Genomic DNA, 23,724 nt, shown 5'->3' with positions numbered 1-23,724 from the left:
TCTCTCATGGATGTTTCTAACTCTCTATCCCTCTCTCTTCCTCTATGCAAAAAAATCAATAAAATATATATATATTTTAAAAATCAATGTTGTGATGTTTTGCATGATATTTTCTTGGTCATCAATAAGTTATCTGCTGGATAATGCTCCCAAGGATTACCATCATACCATTCAGCCACTAAACTTTGGTTAACTAGATTTTCTCATCTTTGTAACTATGCATATGAAAATGCATGTATGCATATAAACAAACACACACAATCTCAAATTAGACACCATCTACTATATTAAGGATTATGCAAACTGGTATGTGCTAGACCACATGTGTCAAACACAAGGCCCGCCGGCCAAATCCGTCCCGCCAGGCCTTGCAATGTGGCCCGCACCGCGCTGTCATCACTGCACTCCGCTGCGTTTCCATCACAATGACAGTTTATGACTGTTCAGTAAACCATTCGGCCCGCGATTTAGGCTGGATTTTAGATTTTGGCCCCTTCTCTGATTGAGTTCGACACCCCTATGCTAGACACTGCCAACATAAATGGCTAGGGGAGGCTTTACCTCCCTCCTTTAGGACCACTTCACACCTAAATGACCTCTTACAATTCTCTGCATATCATTCCTCCTTACTCTGCCAGCTTAACCACACAGTTACTACCAAGCCACAATTCTGCCTTCATCAGACTTCTTCCATCTCTAGAGAAAGATAAAAGCACAGTGGGGCCAGGAAACTCAGTGAGGTAGAAATAACACACTGGAGGACGATGTACACGTATGCACACTCTAAAACAAAATGCTGCTGGTAACAAGCTGTTAACCTTAATTTCATTACCATTATATGTCACTCAGTCCTTCACTAACCCGTTTCACAAACTTGGAAGGTCTGAGAAACAAACAGAATATTTATTTCCTCTCAGACTGGTCTACTTTACAAATTCTGGTGGTAGAGATATTTGCCTCACTTTACCTCCCCCTCCCATACTGTATGGAATGATAAAGGTAATGATTAGGGCCCAGTTGGATAGGCATTAGAGTGGTGAAACACTCAAAGAAAGAACTCTGATACAGCTCCATTCCTTCTTAAATTCAAGATGGATCCAATACCAATCTTCTCTCCAATAAAAACCAAAATATAGACTGATGAGTCAATTATTATGCAGATTTTTAAAAAATATATATTTTATTGATTTTTTACAGAGAGGAAGGGAGAGGGATAGAGAGCTAGAAACGTCGATGAGAAACATCGACCAGCTGCCTCTTGCACACCCCTACCGGGGATGTGCCCGCAACCAAGGTACATGCCCTTGACCGGAATCGAACCCGGGACCTTTCAGTCCACAGACCGACGCTCTACCACTGAGCCAAACTGGCTTCGGCTATTATGCAAATTTTAGGCTACTTGGCTTGATATGCATCCACACAAACACAGGATCTTTACACCTCAATAACTGAACAACAAAACAAGTGACAAGTAATCCAAGCTAAAGGGTCAGATATCTGACCATTTCCCCCACAATTTCATCACATAACAAAGTTTTACTAACATTTTGCCATTATCCATACTAACCCATCTATGACACTCCTATTTTTTAACACAATATTCATAAAATCAAATTCCTAATTAAAAGGAGCCATTGATAAGAGAAAAATAGATTTTAAAAATAAAACCACCACCAGAAATGTAACTAGAACACATTACCTGAAATGAAATTCTACCCTATACTGAGTTTTATTTCTGTGTGCTGTGGAGGTCAGGTGGGGGGACAATTTGGATTTGAATCTGTATTTTTATGGCAGATGGTGAACCTGAATGATCAGTGATCAAATCCTCTTGGAAAAAAGGCTCTTGGGCAAGGTAACAGAAATATATACCTACAAAAGATGATCAAAAGAAAAACTTTAGCTTTCCGGTGGTGACGACCTCCCCCGACAACATGGCTCTCGCTGAGGATCTCCGCCATCCCTCCCTGGAAGAGGAGAAGAGGAAACACAAGAAGCAGCGCCTGGTGCAGAGCCCCAATTCCTACTTCATGGATGTGAAATGCCCAGGCTGCTATAAGATCGCCACCGTCTTTAGCCACGCACCAACGGTAGTTTTGTGTGTTGGTTGCTCCACTGTTCTCTGTCCGCCAACAGGAGGAAAAGCAAGGCTTACAGAGGGATGCTCCTTCAGAAGGAAGCAGCACTAAAAGCACCTCAATCAAGATGAGTGGGAAACCATCCCAATAAACACTTTTTGGATAAAAAAAAAAGAAAAAAAATGAAAAAGAAAAACTTTAGTAAATATTCAAAAGTGATAAAGGATGCCTGTGGCATACAAATTTGCAATATACAAATAAAGATTCAAATAAAACCAAATTATAAAACTAAATCCCATTTTTAAGCTGGACTTTCTCGGCTAATTCTTCTATATTGACTTTACGAAAATGTATACAATCTAGCTCAGCAGCTCACTTTTTATGTTATTAGAAACAGAGACCTCATTAAACATATTAGAATGAAAAGCACATGGGGGATAAAAACTGGTTTAAACAAGAACCTTCAGTATGAAATGATAATGAACTAAAGTGAAGTGCCTGAAATGAAACAAGAAGTCCCTTTTATTACAGCAGTAAATTATTTCATGACAAATTCCATATTTACTTTAGAAATGTCAACGTTGCCGAAACCGGTTTGGCTCAGTGGATAGAGCGTCGGCCTGTGGACTGAAAGGTCCCAGGTTTGATTTCGGTCAAGGGCATGCATATACCTTGGTTGCCGGCACATCCCCAGTAGGGGGTGTGCAAGAGGCAGCTGATCGATGATTCTCTCTCATTGATGTTTCTAACTCTCTATCCCTTTCTGTTCCTCTCTGTAAAAAAATCAATAAAATATATTTTTTTTAAAAAGAAATGTCAACGGAAAACTAAATGCATCTAGCCGGAACCTCTGTAATGTCATGATTAAAGGTAGTTAGCCTATAAAGAACATTTGTGAGAGTGGGGTGTAGAAATGGGAGACACATTACATTGTGTGGGAGATATACCAGCTATGAAAGTAATCTTTTTATAAAGCCTTTTAAAAAAGTACATCCTCTCATTTGTCGTAGATGTGTAATCTTTTCCATACCCGATGACAAGATGTGTCCTAAGTAATATCTATTCAACAAGCAATAGGACTTAAATTATACAGAGAAGTTAATAAATATACTTCAAACAAGAAACCTTTACAAAAAATTCTGTCCACAACAGCAGTTATTAAATAAAATGCATGACTATTGCATTTTAACTGACATAAATAATGCAACCTTATCAGAAAGAAAATAATACATTTAAGATGACTTCTCTTACTTGGATAAAAATATTTTTACATGAAGATATTTAATGGCAAGAAAAAGCTTAAAAGTGTTACATACAACCTACAAAAGCTTATTTCATTATGTAAAGAAAAAAATAAACATAAGACTTAAAAACAAATATGCAAAAAATGTTAACAGTAACCAAATCTAAGTGATAAGATTATATAAATTTAAAAAACTTTCCAGTATTTCCTGCATTTAACAACTTTTTTTAATTGAAAAAAGTTGATGTTTACTTGTCATATAAGCAAACAACAAATACCTGCTTACAAAACTAACACAGGTTCTAAACTGTTTCCATAGATTCTAGACTTCAAAGACAGCTAATTAATTGCTAGTAATGTTTTTTTAAATGTACGAAATAAAGCTAGAGAATTTTGCTTCTGGCTCTCCTATAAAGATTTTCAGAACTAAAAAGAAAGAAATTTTACCTTTCTATAAAAAAGGTTCCATGTCCAACTTTCTATCCCAGAATGTTAGCAACAATTTGATTTTTAAAATAATCAATTTAGATTGCTTTGCACAAATGTCATCTCAAAGAAGTTATGTTCAGGTCAGTAATTTCAAAGTGCAGACACCTAATACAAATGCAAGAAGTGCTGATGCATTTTAGTGAACTGCACCAACAGAAACACCTTGTGTGGAGATGCGTTTCTTTTAAACACATCCTTCCACTACTTCTTAAGTGCCTGATATCTAATGAAGCTTTTTGCAAAAGGTACTCAGCTTAGACTGGACTTTCTTAAAATCTGGGAAGCTGTCAAAATCGACCTCAAGCTGTATTTTATTCAAGTCACAGAATGCCAACTCTTTACTGGGCCTCCTTCTCCCCCTTTCTTTCACAAGAGCGCCTTTAATACCCCCTAACTTACATTTCCGGGCTCATGAGTCACTGAGAGATGAGCTCTAAGTTTCCTGTAGAATGCCATTCAAACAGCTCCTCTCCAGCATGCAAGGACCAAGTCCCCCAAAACCTTTTTAGCACACTCCCCCCCCCCCCCCCCACCTCCGACCAAGGTCCTGGGCAACAAAACGAATTATCCACTATTTCTACACAAGGCCTTTTTACCTTTGCCCTCCAGCTTCGCCATCCCTTCTCTGCACACTAGTCCATTCTGCAACCCTCATTCCCAAATCCCATTAAAGCCTTGAAGACACTCCCTAAGGCACAGCCTCGCCCAGGAAGCCTTCCAGATTTCGGCTAGGCGGAAGTTGACTGACCCGTCCCGTCTCCCCCGGATTCCTTTCTAGCACCTCGCAAGTTCTTTCATAAGACTTTTTATCGCCTCCTTCCTGGTATCGGATTATCTGTGTACTGCTCTTATCACCCACACCAGGGCGTCAGCAACTCGCGGGAGGAGACTGCGGGGCCAGGCTTCACCTTTGAATCCCTCCCTCCCGAGCGGGCGACCGGGGCGCCGGCACGCACGCAGCGCGCTCGGGCGGGTTCAACCGAACTCGGGAACCAGTAGTCAGTTAGGCATTTTCCCGAAAGGAATACAGCCCGGCGACCGTACCGGCCCCGGGATAACAGAAAGTTCACCGGGGGCCCGGTTCGATGGGAGTGACAGCTGGCCCGGTCCGCACCTCCCTGCCCTCCGGCCGGGACGTCCCCACGCCGCCAGCCCAGACCCCGCCGCCAGCCCCTGGGCGCGGCGTCGGCGAGCGCAGGAGGGAAGGCTCCGCGAGAGGCCGGGCCGCAGCGGCCCGAGAAAATGGAGGCAGCCCCGGGGCCGGTGACGGGCCGGGCAGAGCAGGCGGAAGCCGAGCCGGCGTCCGCGCCGCAAGCAGGGCAGGGCCCGGGGTCACTCACGGGGTTGGGTTGGGCCGGGCGGCTCCCTCTCAGCCTCCGCGTCGTCGCCGTCCCCGTCCTCGGCCGCCGCCGCCGCCGCCTCGGGCTGCTCGTTCGGTCCCCGCGACACGGCTCGGGCGCTCGGCCCCTCCGTTGTCTTCCGCCGGCTCCTGCTCCCAGCGACGGGCTCCCGCGGCGGCGGCGGCTGCGCGGGCAGATGGCGGCCCTGGGGCTCCCGCGGCGGCCGCCTCACTGCTGTGCTCGATCGCCTGGGCTGCGGCTGCAGCTGCAGAGCCGGCGCCGCCTTCGCCTTCGCCCGGCTCCCGGAGTCTCGGTCTCCCCCAGGCCGCGCCGCTCCCCGTTCCCGGACAGAGCCCGGCTTTGACGTGCGCACTGCGCAGCCGCGGAGGGCGCGACGTCGGGCGGCGCCGCAACGCCCCCTTCGGCCTCTGACGCCCCCTGGCGACAGGGCGGACTCAGCGCCGGAGTCCCTGGCCCGGGTGAATAAGGCAGTGAACGTAGAGAAATGCAGAAGCTGAGAATAGGGACTTCCTCTTCTTTTATCTGCCACTTAAATATTGGTGCTCATCCCCTTTTTCTGTGTGAGGACGGTTCTTGGAGGAATCTCACGCTCACTTTCCACAACCACTTCCTCAACTCTTAACAGAGCTTTATTTCTGCTAAAGACCAAGAGCCGACTTTGTGTAGATTGAAACTGTCATCCTTATGAGGGACAGATAATTCTCATTTTAGCGTCCTCTGAGAGAGAGTGTGGACAGTGATAGTATGATCCAGATTAATAGGATTCAACAGCCTGGATTTAAATCCCAGCTCTGCCGTTAGTCTCCATGGGCTATTTCCTGTCCCTGTGTCTGGGTTTTTTACACACATGTATAAGAATAGAGGAACATAGGCTTAGGAGGATGAAGGAGAAAAGGCATTGCAGACAGCAGAGTCTGGAACATAGAAATGTTGTATATGTTTACTTTTGTTTATTTCTGTTGCTTTTTTTTTTTTTTTTTTTTTTTTTTTTTTTTTTGTAGTTGGACAGGAGTTTTGAGAGTCTACTATGTGACAGGCACATTTCCAGGTGGTGGGATAGTAAACAAAACATTCAAACATTGGATGATTTTCAGTACTATGGAGAAAAGCAACACATGCCAAGGGAGGGAGAGAGTACAGGGTATTATTATTTATAGCTCTCCTGTACAGGTAGCTGCTACATAAAAAAGAGCATGTTGTGCCCTATGTGTATGGAAAGGCAGAGGGAACAGCAAAGACCAAGGCCCTGAGGTGGGATGCCATAGACCCCAGCCAGGTGAGATTCCTGAGGGTGGGAAGAGAGCAGAGATGACCAGAGAACAGGAACCATATAGGCTGAAATGAGACCTCTGTTGTTCACACTCTGAATGAGATGGAAAGCTGTTTGGAGGGTTTTGAGCAAAGAAAGGATGTGGTCTGACATTTTAAAAGGACCACTCTGGTTGTGCTGTGAAGACCAGTCTGAAGGGCATGAGGCTTCAGCTGGTAAACCTGTTAGAAAACTTTTGAAATAATCCAGTTGACAGAAGACAGGCTCCATCCAAGAGTCAAGACTGGTTGGGTTCTAAAGGCATTTAAAAGGTAGAGTTGCCGAAACCAGTTTGGCTCAGTGGATAGAGCGTAGGTCTGTGGACTGAAAGGTCCTGGGTTCGATTCTGGTCAAGGGCATGTACGTTGGTTTCGGGGCACATCCCGGGTGGAGGCTATGCAGGAGGCAGCTGGTAGATGTTTCTCTCTCATCGATGTTTCTGGCTTTCTGTCCCTCTCCCTTCCTTTCTGTAAACAATCAATAAAGTATATTTAAAAATACATACATATATATATATATATATATATATATATATATTTAAAACGGTAGAGTGGGCAGAATTTTATTTCTAAGGGTTTGTTTGTTATTATTTTATTTAGCATCTGGAAATTACAATTTGGTAAAATGGGGAAAACAAACAGAAGCAGATGTGAAGAGAAGAAACCGGGAATACATTTGAGGGCATATTAACTTTGAGCTGCCTGTTAGACACCCAAGCTGGAAGGTGGATATAGAAGCTAGGGTTTAGAGGAAAGGTCTGGGCTGAAGATAGAATTTTGGGAGTCCTCAGGGCAAGTAAAATCTCAAGACTCAATGGGACAATTCTAGGGAGTGAGTGTTAATAAAGGGCAAAGCCAAGGAAGAGCAGGAAGCCCCTAATACTTGAGAGTTCAGGGAGATGACAAGGAACCAGCAAAAGCTGCTGAAGAAAGAGCCAGGGTAGCAGGAAAAGACACAGGAGATCAAGGGATGGAGGATGGATCAATGACCCTGATTCTGGCTAATAGTTCAATCAAAGTTGCTATTGGTGATTGGCCATTGGCGTCAGGATCATAGAGGTAACTAGTGGCCTTGGCAGGAGCTGTTCCAGCAGAGGTGGGTGGAAAAGCCTGACTGGAGTGGTCTCTAGAGAGAATGGGGCTCTAGAAAGAGAGGACATGAGTGTAGAGGACTTTTTCATGAAGTTTTATTATAAAGAGGAGCAGAGAAATGAGGTGGTAGCTGTAAAAAAATATAGGATCAATGGAATGTTTGTTTGCTTGTTTTCTTTCTGTGTTTTTTTTATTTATTTAATTTTTTAAATTTAGGATGGGAAGCAACATCATCAGCTCAGAGCCTGGAGGGGAGGAGCTGCTGGAAGTTTGAGGGAGGAGGAGGAGTGAAGCAGGAAGGGTCAGCAGGGTTATTCTGTGTTTTTCACCAGCCACAGGTTACTGGGAAGGCGTTGTGTTCAACCAGGGTTATTTTTGTTAGGGAACTCCGTGGAGAGAGAAAAAGCAAAGGAAGGAGAGAGTGCATACAAGAAAGTAATAATAGTAATGGCCGACTATTGAATCCACGCCAGACAGGAGGCAGTGAGGAAATGGGGGTGGAGGTGCAGGCAGTAGGAGGGAGACATTCTGTAGGAGTTGGAGGACCCATGAAAGGGTGGGTGAAAGGACTGTTGAACCAGCACAGTTCCCGGAGTGAGCTGGAATGAGGGAAGTGCTGGCTAGAGAGCCAGGTTGCTTACACGGTTGTTAGGGAAGGAGCAGTTTTCAGTAAATGACAAGGCCTGGGGCAGCGTCTCAAACTATAATGTCCACAGAATTAGCTTAATTACTGAGGCCTCCTGTTGAGATGCAGATAGTGATTCCATTGGTCTGGGAAGAGGGTGGGAGGGTGCCGATTATTTTTGTTCTTCTTATAATCTTGATACAAAACCTCAATAAAGCAATTGACACAAAAAGAAAACTAGACTATATATATTGCTAGTAAATACATAGGGAAAACCTAATTAAAGAGTTTGAAAAATAAGTGAAATATCAGCATGTTAAAAGCAAAGTCCATCCCAACCACAGACAATTATCTCAAGCATATTAGAAGCTGTTAGAAAAGCCCTAGTCGTGTAGGCCAGAGAGAAGTCAGCTGACAAAAAGTCCTGAGCAGGCTGGTCCCCCGACCGCTCTTGGCTTCTTTCCAGTAACCATGGCAGGTAGGTGCCAGGCCTTCCTGAGAGGCGGACTGGAAGTTTTATCTATTTTTGAGACCTTGTTCAATAAGGACTTTATCCCTACATCTTTCTTTCCATTTTTCTTTCTTTCCATTTTTCTTTCTTCCTTTCTTTCTTTCTTTCTAAAGATAGGAGTCCTCTTTTATTGTAATTCCAAATGGAGGCCTTGATTGTGCTGACATCCCACAAAAACAAGTCAAGACCCAATTTCTCACAGAATGAGTGACTGCATCGGGGTGCATAACCCCATATGCAAGTTTTTTATGCCTTTACTGAAAGGTCAGAGCAGGTTTCCAGCAAGACAGCAGAAATTTCTGCAGCAGGAACAATTTCTGAAACCAAAGCAGAAGAAGCCCTGTCATTTGACCACTTAAATTTACCTGTTCTTCTTTCCAATGGGCACAACCTCTTTCAGGGAAATTCCTTCACCTCTTTACCTTTATTTTTTTAATATATTTTATTGATTTTTTACAGAGAGGAAGAGAGAGGGATAGAGTTAGAAACATCAATGAGATAGAATTATCGATTAGCTGCCTCTTGCACAACCCCTACTGGGGATGTGCCCGCAACCAAGGTACATGCCCTTGACCGAAATCAAACCTGGGACCTTTCAGTCCACAGGCTGACACCCTATCCACTGAGCCAAACCGGTTTCGGCACCTCTTTACCTTGAAACCCTCTTCACAGAGGCACTTCAACTCTCCTGTGCCGAGTCCATAGATCTCAGGGTCAGAAGGCAGGGTCGCCATTCTCCGGAATCATGGTTGGGCTTGTATAAATCTTCCATCATTATTATTTTCCTTCCTCTCCTCCACTGAAGCTAGGTCATGAGATGAAGGCACCTCCCTTCCTTAATCACACCACCTGTGAAAAGACTTTGGAGCCTGACTCACAGCTTCCCTCCTACTCCACTCCATACCTAACTTCTCCTTGGCAACATAAGTACCACTCATCTCATGTGTTGGATCATAGTTCCCTCCTATTCTACGCTCCAGTGACCTTCACTTCCACTCTCCTTCAGCAATCACTCGGGTAGCCCCACCCGGGGTCTCTCTGTCGTACCTTTGAAGCTTGAACTTTATAACTCTTCTGTTTAATTGCTCCTCCCATCTACCCACCCTTCCCATAGCCTCATACCCACCAAACCTGCTCTAAAGCTCATTGAAACTTTGTTTACTCAACAAATACTTTCTGAGAGCACATAATTACTGAGCACAAGCAGTGGGAATGAGACAATGAGAAACTCAATGAGCCTGTAGTCCAGGCAATACTAAAGAGTGAGACATGAAGCATGAATAAGATTTAGCCAGTTGAAGATGAGGAGAAATGCTCAAGCAAAACCATTCAAGTAGCACCCAAAGCCAGAAAGCACAGTGAATTTGGGGAAGTGCGCATTTCCTCCAATCTGTAGAGCTTAGAGGAGGAGAATTTCTATTGCTATCACCCCTCCCCCCAGCTTTATTGAGATATTATTAACATATAACATATATAAGTTTAAGGTGTACAATATGATGATTAGATACATGTTTTAAAAAATTATTTACTGACTTTAGAAAGAGGAAGGGGGAGCGAGATAGAGAGGAAGAGAGAGAAACATAGTTTTGTTTTTCCACTTATTAATGAATTCATTGGTTGATTCTTGTATCTATATGACCTGACCAGGGATCAAACCTGCAACCGTGGTGTATCAGGACAACACTCTAAGCAACTGAGCTACCTGGCTAGGGCTAGATACATGTTTATATTGCAAAATGATTACCATAGTGAGATTAGTTAATACTTTCATTTCCTCACATAATTTTGATTTTGTGTGTATGTGTGTGGTGATATTTAAGATCTACTCTAATAATTTTTTTAAAAATATTTTTTATTGATTTTGTACAGAGAGAAAGGGAGAGAGATAGAGAGCTAGAAACATTGATGAGAGAGAGTCATCGATCAGCTGCCTCTTGCACACTCCCCACTGGGGATGTGCCCGCAACCAAGGTACATGCCCTAGAGCCGAATCGAACCCGGGTTCCTTCAGTTCCCAAGCCGACGCTCTATCCATTGAGCCAAACCGGTTTCGGCTACTCTAATAATTTTCAATTGTCCTATATAATAAAAGGCCAGCAACCATAACTGTGTAACGACCAGAACGACCAATTGACCAGTCTCTATGAGGTGCATTGATCATCTCTTGGTCCCTCCCCCAGCCTGCAGGCTCCAATTGCTGGATGGCCAATGGGGAACCATGGGGAACTGGTGTGGGTGACAGTGGGGCAGGACTGGCGAGCAGGCAGAAGGCAGACCTCTTGGTCCTTCCCCCACAGCTCACAGGCTCTGTTCACCCAGATGGCAAATAGGGAACCACGGGGAACCAGTGTGGGTGGCGGTAATGGGGCAGGACTAGGGACTGGCAAGCAAGCAGAAGATGACCCTGATTGCAGGCTAGGCCTAGGGACTCATGCATGATCTCATGTGCTGGGCCTCTAATCTATATAATAAAAGCCTAAGTGACTATTACAGCAGAACAACCAGAATGACTGGTCACTGTGATGAGCACTGGTGGTCAGGACACTCCCACAGGGGGGCAGCCTCTCAGCCAGAAGTCAGGTTCACAGCTGGTGAGCACAGTAGTAGTGGCAGGAGTTTCTCTTGCCTCTTCAGCAGCTAAGGAGCAGGGAGTTGAGTGCTAAGGAGCCTGCTGCTAAGGAGCAGTGAGCCGTAATGAGCTGAGTGGTAAGGAGTGATCAGGCGGGTGGTAAGGAGTGAGGGATTCCAGATTGGGGATCGGGCCTTAGTCATCAAGCAGCCAGACATCCCTCGAGGGGTCCCAGACTGTGAGAGGGCAGGCCGAGCTGAGGGATTCAGCATCACCACCAGTGCACGAATTTCATGCACCAGATCTCTAATATAAAATATAGTCATCATGCTGAATATTAGATCCCCGGACCTTATTTATCTTATAGCTCGGAATTTGTATCTTTTGATCAGACATCTTCCCATTTTCTCTACTTACGGCTATTGGCAACCGCCATTCTGCTATTTCTATGAGCTCAGCTCTTTTAGATCTGCATATAAATGAGAACATATAGTATTTGTCTTTCTCTGTAGAGCTTATTTCACTTAGCAGAATGCCTTCAAAATCCATCCATACTGTCACTAATAGCAGGATTGAGGAGGGGAGTTGGCAGAGGTAAGGTTGGAGTGACGAGCAAAAGTCCGATAATGAAAAGCCATTTCATCCATGTTGAGAAGACTGAGTTTCAATATGAAGACAGTGAAAAGAGGTTGGATGAAGTGGACATTGAAACTAAGCCATGGAATGACAAACTTAGATATGTACTTTAGATTTAGAAATGCCATTCTCATCCTGTGTGCCACATGGATGAGAAGAAGGCCTGATCAGTGGTAGTGGGGTCAGTAGGAGGCAATGCCATCCTGGCAAGAGATAATGGGGCCTGAGCTAGGACTATGGCAGGGGCATGGGCAAGAATGAAATAATTAGAAAGAAAGTATTTAGAAGACAGAATTTGGTGATTTGATGCATATATATGGTAGAAAAGAATGAAGAATATGGGATGGAAACCAGGCTTTTGGAGAGTATGGCTAGTTAGTTAGATAGATGAACATCATCTAGGAGCAATCAGAAGATAGGGGGGAAAACAGGAGAGGGTTATGTCCCACAGGCACATTTCCAGAGAAAGAATAGTTTAGTGATGCAATAGGATCAAGTAATACCAAAGTTTGAAGTTATCAGTTAGATGTGGCAACAAGAGCATTTTAGTGATTTGGAAAGAGCTGTACCAATGGAGTAATGGGTGAATAAACACTGGGATGGCAGTGGGTTTAGGTGTAAGAGATTTGAAATAATGTGCGTAGGTTGTATTTTCAAGACAGGAAAGTGGAAAGGAATGCCTGGTGAAGAGAGGATCTATAAGATAGCTGAGACGTGGGCATGTTTAGATACCGATTGGGTCTGGCTGATGTTGCTCAATGGTCGAGCATCAACCCACGAACCAGGAGATTATGGTTCCATTCCTGGTCAGGGTACATGCCTGGGTTTCGGGCTCAATCCCCAGTAGGGGGTGTGCAGGAGGCATTCAATTGATGTTTGTACCTTTATCTCCCTCTCCTTTCCTCTCCCAGAAAAAAAAAGAAAAGAAAAATTTGAATTATTTCTCTTGCCTTGTCCAATGGTCAATCCTTACCAAATTTTTAATTCTTCTAGCTTTCTTCAATATACAACTACAATCCTCCAATCTAATGTTTTAATTTTTTCTTCCACTCACCTGATTAGGCATCACCAAGAACTAAAACTTGATTGCTCAGATCCCTATCAGACTCCAGGCTGCTTTGCCTTTCCCTCCGAATTTAAGAAGCACTGTGAGCTGAAGGCTGGTGATTTGGCATTGAAGGAACCAACACCACAGCAGACCATGCCCAAGGTTGGAATTCTCCCTGGACAAGCTGCTGCTGGACAACTAAGGAAGTCCAACAAGATGGGTCATACATGCTTTCTATGAGGGATAACAAGACTATGCACAGCATCACCAAGAGCGTAGACATCTTAGCTTCAAGGAATTCAAGAAGGTTCTGTAAGTAAGTCTCATCTCCATCCTTCCTCATGACAACCATTAGACTCTAAGATGAGTCCCTTGTTTACCTTCCTCTAGAAAACCCCAGGTTCCTTTCCTTTTCTGTGAGATGTTCCTCATTAATGGATATTCTCCTTATTGCAGTAGCTTGAATAAAATCAATAAAATGTTCTCCTTAATGACCTGGTGAAATTTGTGCTCCAGGGAGGACTTCCCCTGGATGGCACCCAGCAAGTCACCCTGACTTGTCCTGACAAGCATCTGTGCCCTGAGGCTCTGTTCAGCTGTCCAGTGACTTACCCCTATGGACAATCACCATCTTAACAGCTCAAGACATGAGTAAACTGGCAACCTGGCCCCAGTTCTGATTCTGGGAGGTCCTATTTTAGCTGGAGCTCCCAGTTTTCCTTTATTATAAAGACAGCAGTCCTGCCTGGCCTGCATGGCTCAGTGGTTGAGCATAGGCCTATGAACCAGTAAGTCTCGGTTCGGTTCCCAGTCAGGACACATGCCTAGGTTGTAAAGTTGATCCCCCGTGAGGGGAGGGCAGGAGGCAGCCAATCAATGATTCTCTCTCATCGTTGATGTTTCTATTTCTCCCTGTCCCTTCCTCTCTGAAATCAACACAAATACATATTTTTAAAAAAGACAACAGTTCTGATGGGTGCAGTCAAAAACATGCTAATGACTCTCTGTAGTAATGTTTCTTCTGGATTGTCATGATTGAAAGACCTGAGCTTCAAAAGATGAATATACTCATTCAGCTATGCTTCTAGTGTTGTTACTGTTATAACTTGGTCTACTGAATACCTGTGATCAACTCATATCTACAAACTATAAACATTAAATAGGAAGAGAGAATATTAAAGTAGGAAGAGAGAAAAGGGGAGGCCAGACATTTTAAGACATTATAAGCATTGCCACAGTGTCTGAGGAACAGTACATGAGGTACACAAAGTGTGTTGGAGATGACCCAGATCAAATCCATCAAGCTGAAACTTGATTTCCTCTAGGCAATTTCACCAGGAATCTGCAACTTCATGCTCCACAGGCTTCAATACAGGCATAGCTGACTGAAGGGTGACTAGGGACCTCTTGCAACACGAACTCTTGCTAACCTTCTGGAAGAAGAAGGATTTAGGGGTCAGGGGAATGGGATGAGGCACCAGAGACACACTCAAGCAGTGGCCTTGGCTGGAATCCAACCTTCTCAAGATTCTGCTACAGTTGGAAGAGAGCCCAGGGAAGCTGCCACCCACTGCTTCCAGAAAGGATTGTTCACACCTAGAATGGTACAGAAGACAGGTTCTCTCCAGTCCAGGTATGGTCCAGATGACAGCATGCCCTGGCATATGCCCGGACTAGTGTAGCTAGGATGTAGGGGATGGACTTGGTACCTGGCCACCACTTGCCAGCAGGGCCCCCAAGAAGGAGCTGCAATATCTCTGGCTATCTTAGGATCAATGCAGAAGATGTTATTTCTATTGCCACAGTGTCTGAGGAACAGTACATGAGGTACACAAAGTGTGTTGGAGATGACCCAGATCAAATCCATCAAGCTGAAACTTGATTTCCTCTAACGGAGGATCCATGTGTCTAGTCACAATTCCAGCGCAGTTTCTGCAAATCCTAATGCATCCAGCCATGCTGATTGCACATTCACAGCACGCTCTACTAGCCACCTCCGGGACCATTCACATAAATCTCCAGGCACTTCTCCAACAGCCCCGGGCCTAGGGACTGACTATGCTGTAAGCAAAGTTTCAAATTAAAAGCTATAAAATCACTTTCAAAATGTATAAAATGCAAACAACATAACATTTTTTATTAGAAGTGTTTATAGTTTGTAGATATGAGTTGATCACAGGTGTTCAGTAGACCAAGCCTATTTTATGCTGATCATACCACAAACCACTCCAGAGCACTGGCTAGGTTATGGGTAGATGAGATACCTCTAAAAACAAAATCCCATCCCATTCTCCAAAAATTATTGTATGTCTCTGATTGAAATTACCAAGCAAATTAACCCTAACACTATGGGATGTTTTCAAATAAAAATTACCTTAAAACCAGCCCGATTTCTATCTCAGCTTTGAAATGTAATTTTCACCACTGACTGCTTTAATAAAAATTATGTCTAAAGAAGTCATCTTGACTAAATTAAAGGACAAATTACATAATGGAAAATATTTATAAACATGTTGCTATTTGCCAAGCTATCTTATGATAAAAAACTCAGTTCTGAATTTTTATAGGATCTTTATTTTTTTAATGTAAATTTGCTATACAACTTTATACCTTCACTTAGCAGAACTGGACACACTTACCTAATCGTGCACGAATTGTACACAAAACTAAGCATCTTCACGTTTGCTCTCTTCTGCCATAGAGTTAAATAACATTTGTCCATTCTATTCCCAAAATAATCCTATCTAATAATGAGGGAATATGCTAATTGACTGTCACACCTTCAAAGATGGTGGTGCTCACAGCCATAAGATGGTGGCACCCAGTCCCCTCAGGCACAGGGCATGCCGGGGCCCACTCCCAGGCAGGTCCAGCCACTCTGTGTGCCTGCCTCAGGAGTCCCCCAGTCCCCTCAGACCCCCAGCTGCCCAGGGCTGGCCCTAGGCACAGGCAAGCCTTAGATGGCTGCTGCCCAGCCACCCAGGGCCACCCAAGGTTCAGGTAACCAGGGCTGGCCAAGGCTTGTGCTAATAGCAGTGGCAGCATCAGAGGTGTGATGGGGCATCGCCTTCCCCTGATTGCTGGGTTGCCTCCCGCCCCTGAGGGTTCCCAAATTGTGAGAGGGGGCAGGCCAGGCAGGGGGTCCCCCTCCAGTGCATGAATTTTCATGCTCTTGGCCTCTAGTTCATTAATAATTCCCTTTCTTTAAAATAATGTCCTGAGTTGATACTTAGCCAAGTTTCTTTGTAAGCTTATTTTTTAATGTCCTTCCCTGATTCTTATCATTTTGATCTGAAAAAGCCATTTGACATCCTATAGAAGTTCTCCAGATCAATACAAATCAAACCCTGATTTGCCTTTAAATATTATCCCACTCCATTAAGAAATTAAATCCTTAAGGGGCATAAATGGTGGTGGGGGGAAAAAAAAGAAAAGAAATTCTTTTATAAAAAGCACTTCAAAAACTGAACTAAACTTTCAAGGGTTAAACTCAAGTACAAATATCCAGATAGTCACACACTAAGACAACTTCAACAATTCTGATTAATGCAATTCAAATAGAGCAAATCACTGTGGTGGGGGTGGGGTGGGCTGGGGGTGGAGTTGGGGGTGAGGATGGACAGCATGGGGGAGGAGCTGGATCTAAACCAGGAATACATTTGGGCATTCTTTCCTAGCAGGGTTCCTTCATTTCTTTCCAAATCAGTGGGGAGCTTTGCACCAAACAAAGGTCTCTATCTTTTCAGTGAAAAAGAAAAGCTTTATAGTTTCAACTTCCAACTTTATAATAATCAAAGTTCATGGCTTCTCGACTCTTCCAGCCTCTGGTTCTCTGAGGCTAAGGATTATTTGTTATCCTGGATGTTCTTTGCTCCTTGCTGAGTCATCCATGAGGCCTGATCTTGCATTCGGGCTCGCTGCCTTTCCCCGGCTTGGTGCCAGCATCTCCTACAGTTCAATTGTGATTGTACAGTTACAATGAAGTCATCAGTTAATATTCCGGTTTTAACCTACTTCTCTTGGTGTTCTCTTTTCCCCGTTCCTCTGCGCCCCCTCATCTAGCTTTTATTCTAGTCCCACCTGCAAAATTAGCTCATTTCACCCAACAGGTCATGCAAGGGCACTTCCTAAAGCCCATAATGACAGTTGTACCGAGTCTGAGGATAGAAATCAAGCAATTCACAAAGAGTCTGAAGACTGTTTTTCTTTTTATATCATGAAATAATAAGTTTAAAATAGCAATTATTTTGAGACTCTACTATGCTCAGGTCCTATGCCAGAGGCATTACCTACGTTAATAGCTGATATTAAAACAAAAGGGAAATACTGCATTTTATCAAATATAGGACACTTGGGTTGTAGTACTCATAGCTACATGTTGCAATGTTAAGAAAAAAGCACTCTGTAAACAATATTATAACCTGCCATCGATTGCAAATTGCACCATCATTTCAGAGATGTTAAAATGTGAAAAGAAAGGGCAACTTAGACTTGATGATGAAGAATTAATTTTATAGACAAGGAAGCTGAAGTTTAGAGAAGCGGGGTGCTGTGGCCACAACCATGGGGCTGGAGAGAGGCAGAGCTGGGTTTTAGATGCGTCCAGAGTCCGCCACCTTTCCAGAGGTTTGAAGCCTTTTTTTCTGAGTAGTGCCTTTTTCCTTTGCCTGTCTGTTCTCAGGCAACGGTGTCTAAGCCCTCTGTCCTGGAAAACAGGCTCCCTTCAGTTACCAGACAGCTAACAGAACTAAAACAACTGCCTTTTTGAGATCGCTTCCCCTCTTCGTGGGCCTAATTATAGAGACTGCAGATTCTGCTGCTGCTGCTGCGTTATTTTTGGCGGTGGTAGGGTCAGGGGGTTAGGAGTGGGTGTTGGTGATGGCTATCGACCTTCTCCTTCTCCCCACAGTTCTTGGCTTCCCTACTTCTTGCCCCAAGGCAGCTGAGGGAGGGCCACAGGGCTTGCAAGTGAATTAATAAAAGCTGGTTTATTAATTCCTCCCAAACACCCTGTGCTATCAGATCTTCTTGCTCTTTTCTGTCAAATGAGCTGCCCCTCGGATTGTTAAGTCAATTTTACCTCTTTCACCTTTGAATTGATGCTCTGTCTCTGGAAGTGAACCAATTGCTGAGCCCACTTGCCCGCTTACTCGGTTCAGTTATTCAGTATTTAGCGAACACCTACTACACACAAGTAATCTGAAGGTGACTGATAAACCAAAGCACACATACAGTTTCTGCCCTAATGGGGTTCATAGCCTAAGGAAAAGGACTCATGTCATCAAAGAATCTTGTAAACAGCCCTAACCAGTTTGGCTCAGTGGATAGAGTATGGGCCTGTGGACTAAAGGGTCCCAGGTTTGATTCCAGTCCAGGGCATGTACCTTGGTTGTGGGCACATCCCCAGTAGGGGGTATGCAGGAGGCAGCTGATGGATGTTTCTAACTCTTGATCCCTTTCCCTTCTTCTCTGTAGGAAAATCAATAAAATATATTTTATAAAAAGAAGCTGGTAAATAAATGACAATTGTGATAAGAGGTTTTAGGAAGAGCTGTGGCAGAGACGGGCAGCACTCACCAAAAATTCTGTGTGCTTCCCTACATTTCCCATCTCCCCTCCTTAGAGTTTGGGTTGGGGCCATGTGATTAATTTTGGCCAAGGACCTTGAGTGGATGTGATGTGGGTCACCTCCAGGGAGAGACTTTAAGAGCTGGCGTGTCTTTTTCAACCTTCTCTGCTCTGCCTTGATGACCTTGGGCACCGTGGAGAGGGTGTAGCTATGAGATGAAGGAAGGCTACCCAAGTCACATTGAACTCAACAATTAAGGGAAATAAACCGCTGTTGTGCTTGCTCACTGAGGCCTCAGGTTAGACCTGGTAGCAGCTGCAATTACCTTAACTAATACAGAATTATTTCCTGCGAGGGAACACAGAAAGAACTGACCAGGCAAAGGGCCAGGAGAGGCATCCTCATCCTTAGGAGAGTGATGCTTAGGCCAGGGTCCAAAGTAAGCGTGGGAGTTAGCCTGGGAGGAGCATTCTAGACTGACAGCTCATGTGAAGGCCCTGTGGTTAGAGGGTGTGTTTGAAGGAGTGGTCAAAGGGCAGAGGGACAGGAGGAGCTCCGTCACATCCTGGCCACACACTGGAACACCACTGCTGCCCAGGTCCTCTGGACTACCATGGGCTGCGGAACGGGTCACCTAGGTTTGAAATGAGAACAACTTTACCCTCCCATCTCCTTGGCCCTCACAGCCCGTTAGAAGCCACTTGGGCCGTGTCTTGCCCATGGTTTGCATCTATGTTACCTTAGTCTGTTCTGCTCAGAGGACCAGAGGGCCCTGAGGAGGGGGTGGGGGCAGGAGTCCTGGGAAGCTCTTACCCAGCATTGCTGGGAGACAAAACCTGAGTCTCAACCCTTGGGGACAGGGTAAGTTTGCTCTCACAGCTCAGAGGACCTATTGCAGCAGATCTCATCGTTGCCTGACCCCCTTCTTCTCTGAATCCGGTTCCATGCGGCAGTGAGTCCAGGCTCAGGGTTTAACTCTATCATGGCAGTCTTGTCCTCACTTCTCCTGCATTCAGGAAAGGCCACATGTCTTAGTTCTCTCAAGGAGACTAAGTGGGAATCTGGTGGGAGTGAGGAAGTGTTTTCTGGAAAAGTGTTTGCTTTCTTGATATCCCGGGACATACGTGGCTGGTATCATCTTCCTTCCTTGACTGTAGATGTGATGGCTGGAGCAGGGGCAGTTATCTTTGAACCATGAGGAAAAATAGGTGACAGTGGCCATCCTGTCTTCAAAGCGATTGAACTATTAACATCTGTCCACTCTGGATTTACTATGTATACCCATCCCTTGCTCATGTAAACCACTATAGTCACTTTCTGTTGCTTGCAGCTGAATGTCATTCTGACCTGAGATACCAACCCAGGAGCCTAGCCTCAGATTTCTTTGCTTTCCTCAATTCTAGTGGCTCTTATCTCTGCTCCATTTTAGCACCATCTTACATTTTGATCCTTGACCTATTGTCACCTGGCGCCTGAAATACCTCATAAAACTGCTAATTTTCAGACCCAGACTCAGATCTCTTCTTGTTCCTCGGTTGACTGTAGAAGAAAGCTGCTCATTTACAATTGGAAAGGGTCAGGCTCCACAGGCAAGCTCTCGTTACTATTTCTTCCCAGTGTTCATCCTGGGCTGAGCACTGCTACTGCTCCCACCATCCTGCTTTCCTTGTGTTTCACACAGACCTGCCCACCTTCCCAGATCTCCAGGAGGAGGCATCCCTCCTCAGGTTCAAGTTAGCCCCTCCCAAGTGCGCTGGATTGTGTTCCCTCTGATGCCGCCAGGACTTACTCCACCTACTCCCATCTCCCCCTGATGTCTTCAACCTCCCTCCCCTTCACCCAGAAACATACTCAAGCTTCCCTCTCCTCCAAAGCACCTTCCTTGGACCCTGTTCTCTTCCCTTTCCTTTCACTGAGCTTGATAAAAGAGCCATCTTCACTAGGAAATTCTATCCCTCCCCACTGCATTGCTCACCACCCCACAGCATTCTGTCCCTACAGCTCCACTGTAACTACTTTAGTCTCCAGTGACTTCCAGATTATCAGGCCAACCGGATACAGCTCAGTCTTTATCTTTCTGGACTGCTTTATTGATCTGATACCCTCATTCTTGAGACTTCCCACTTCTTGGTTTCCAAGACAGCCTTCACCTGGTGCTCCTTCTATTCATCAACGATTCTTCGGAGACTCCTGGATAGAGGCTGGGGTCTTAAGATTCCAGTCTTGCTCTTTGGGGTTCTATACTCAGTTCGATGCTCTTCTCTGTAATACTGCCTCACTTCTCATCCACCTTAGAATTTCTATCACATCTATGCTGCCAATGCTCTGATAGATATCTTCAGCCCTGATACAGCATCTAAGGTTTAACATGTTTTCTTTTACCCATGGAATGCATCGTTTACGGCTCCATGAACATTGCCATATGGCTGACCAACCACCAAGCCCAAGTTCCTCAGTGTGAAATATGTGCCCTTAGGTCTTGGCTCTCGATCTTCAGTCTTACTCACTGTGTAGTCATCCCCAACTCGCAGGATGTCCCAGGACATGCCACGATGCCTCATACCTCTACCTGTGATACGTGCAGCCTGGAACTCCCTTCCGCTCCTTGCTTCTCAGCTTCATCTTACTCATCCTTGGTGCTCATCTTAGGCATCATCATTCTTATCCAGGAAGCTTCACCTGTCTGGTGTCCTCAGGCAGAGCCACATGCCCCTCTCCCAGGCATGCCTCCACAACCACATGTATCTCAGTATTCTCTTAAATGGCCAGACCCAGCCAGCCTGTTGTCTGTCTCTCCTGTTCTCTCTCTCTTTTTCTTGACAACCCCCCCCCCCCCCACCTTCCCTTATCTCTGTCTTTTTCTCTCATAGCCTCCATCCCTCGGTCTTCGCACACTTGCTCTACCCTCTCTTGGCAGCCGGGGAGCTTTGCCTTGCGTGTGGCACTGACTCCAGCTCTGTGTTCTCCCCCAGATGCAGTGCTCATGAGGCAGCTTCCAAGCAGCAGCAATACCTCTGGGACTCTGGGACTCACTTCCACATCCCAGGAGAAAGGGATTGGGCTATCTTGGATGAGGGATTGTCTGTGGGGAAATTGGGGTTAGGAGCAGGAGAGGAATTTCTTGGAATACAGGGTGCCTATCTGAGCTGTGGCCTGGAAGGAAATGATTCTAATTTCTAGTATAACCGATTTTTTTAAAATCATGGAAATAAACTTCTAGAAAACAGCCCTAAAGCTGACCCCTTTCTTCCTGTCCAGAGTCAGCCTCTTTGAATGGATTATGGTTCTTATGAGGCTATCTGTGCAGGATTGACTTCTAGTACATCTGGCTGTTGATGCCGCATTGGGATTCAGACTTTCATCAAAAATCCGTTCATTAGTTCTTTGCCCAAAGTCCCCTTTAAGGGCTGGCAATATTGGCTCGGTCCCCAAATTGCTTTCAAGAAGGGCTATGCAGGTTGTTTGGGTGGTCCTGGAATCCCGTGGGAGCCCTGCCTTGACTTTCTTGGGCCCTCACTCCTTGGAGACTGGTTGGATGATCTGGAGAGGAGAGGCATGGGTTCAGACACCCAAGGGGTCTCAAGGGGGAAGTGGCTGTGCATGTGGCAGGCCTGGTGGAGAGGACAACTCAGTACGTACCCTGCTAGACATGAGGTCCAAAGAGAAACACAACCAAATGCCTGTCTTTCCGGAGCATGCAGTGAAAAAAACACCCATAAATGACCTCCCCCTGTCTCCTCACATTTGCTGCTTTGTTTAATCCTCATAGAACTTCGAGTCTGACATGCCATGTAGTTTATTTTATTTATTTTCTGTCCCCCTTCCACATGCTCTAGAAAGCAGATTCCATGATGGCAGGAATTCTTTTGTTTCTTTTGTTCCTTGCCACATCCCTGGGACCTAGAACAGATGCATAGCAGGGACATAAATATTTGTGGAAGGCATGGATGAAGTATAGAAGTCAAGTCTGTGCAGGGTGCCAGAGAAATTCATACTAGAAATTTGGAGATGGCTTTCTGCAGCGAGGGTGCCTAACCTGAATCTCTAAGCATCAACCAGGTGAACCTAGGTAGGAAGAGGAAAGAAGGCACCACAAGCAAAGACTTAAAAGGAAGGACCAGCATGGAATATGCTTGGACTGGCTGTCCTTAGTGCAGAAAGGCTGCTGGGTGTAGCTGTGGGCGTGGCCCAGGCAGCTGGGTACTAATCAGATGAAGTAGAGCTGAAGTTCCAGGTGCCCCAGTGTTGGGATTCAGTGTAGGACTAAGAGGGGGGCCATGGTGTCTGATGGTCTCTACCAGGAACCAAAACAGTCAAGCCCCTCTGCTGTCAATCACACTGGACCACAGAGCTGGGGACACTTTGAGACATCTGAGGATATTGGTCAGTAGACAGACAGAGGGGCTAGGACCTGGTAACAAGTGCCAGAGATGGCACAGGATTCCAAGTGTCAGTGAATGGGTGGAGACTTCAATCCAACTCCTGGCTTTGGCTGCCATTGCTACCGGGAAAGGCCCTGCACAAGAAGAAGGTTTCCTTGTTCTCACCGGGGATGGAGCCGCTGCTCCACTTTCAGCCCAGGCAGCAGAGGAGCCCCACCCTCAGCCTCCCAAGGTCTGAATGCCTTGCTAAGCCTTGGCTGCTAAAAGCCACTCTGGGAGCTCCTAGGCCATCTGCAGGCTGAGCCCTATATCCTAAGCTTTCCTGTTGAACCTGGACCCTGAGTCCTGCCACTACCTGTTCTCATGGGAAAGTTTCCCCTTGAGGCCTTTCCTGCCACCAGTCCTCCCTTGGGGCAGTTTCATTTCATCAGAGATGCTCTTGTGGTGAAGTTCAAACACTCAGGGTCAGGGTGTGCGTTGCTTTTGTTCTGGGAGGCTTCCTGACCTCTATACAAATGTGCCCACTTGCTCCAGGCCAGCTCAGTAGAGCCAGGGGACAGAGTGGTGATCTTGAACACCATGGCCCCTGCATCTCTGGAGACTAATGCACCCCTGGCTCACCCCACACAGCTCCCACTGGGGCAGAAGGCCCCTCTGAGGTAGGCTTGGAGCCTGCTCTTGGTTCCACCTTTAGTGCTTTGCTTATATCCCTCCCCCATTTTTTCTAGAAGCTCCTAATCTAGACTGACAGCTCTTCAAGGTCTAGATTCCAGGAACCAAAGGGTGGTTCAGGCAGAGCTCAGATGTGGAGTG

General features: G+C 45.4%; 2 protein-coding genes across 8 annotated transcripts in view; one reads left to right on the top strand and one right to left on the bottom strand.

Moving 5' to 3' along the window:
* The window catches only part of CAB39 (calcium binding protein 39), a 71,429-nt gene extending 65,903 nt beyond the window's left edge, over positions 1-5,526 (bottom strand). For 3 of the 7 annotated variants that reach the window (XM_036422075.2, XM_036422074.2, XM_045575262.1), the window contains exon 1: positions 5,151-5,523. The gene's annotated coding sequence lies outside the window, so the exon portion shown is untranslated. Of the gene's footprint in view, positions 1-5,150 lie in introns of all 7 variants that reach the window. The other 4 variants (XM_045575264.1, XM_045575263.1, XM_036422073.2 and 1 more) reach the window with 4 other exon arrangements.
* LOC118709799 (40S ribosomal protein S27-like) lies at positions 1,901-23,475 on the top strand. Its single transcript, XM_036422080.1, has 4 exons — positions 1,901-2,209; positions 5,894-5,900; positions 9,945-9,950; positions 23,465-23,475. Exon 1 carries the CDS (start codon positions 1,935-1,937, stop codon positions 2,187-2,189), a length of 255 nt encoding a protein of 84 aa, XP_036277973.1. The 5' UTR covers positions 1,901-1,934; the 3' UTR covers positions 2,190-2,209; positions 5,894-5,900; positions 9,945-9,950; positions 23,465-23,475.
* The last annotated feature ends 249 nt before the right edge of the window (positions 23,476-23,724 follow it).

Source organism: Pipistrellus kuhlii, unplaced genomic scaffold, assembly GCF_014108245.1.
Source record: "Pipistrellus kuhlii isolate mPipKuh1 unplaced genomic scaffold, mPipKuh1.p scaffold_m20_p_7, whole genome shotgun sequence".
NCBI lineage: Eukaryota > Metazoa > Chordata > Mammalia > Chiroptera > Vespertilionidae > Pipistrellus > Pipistrellus kuhlii.
This window is presented reverse-complemented; position numbering and strand designations above follow the sequence as displayed.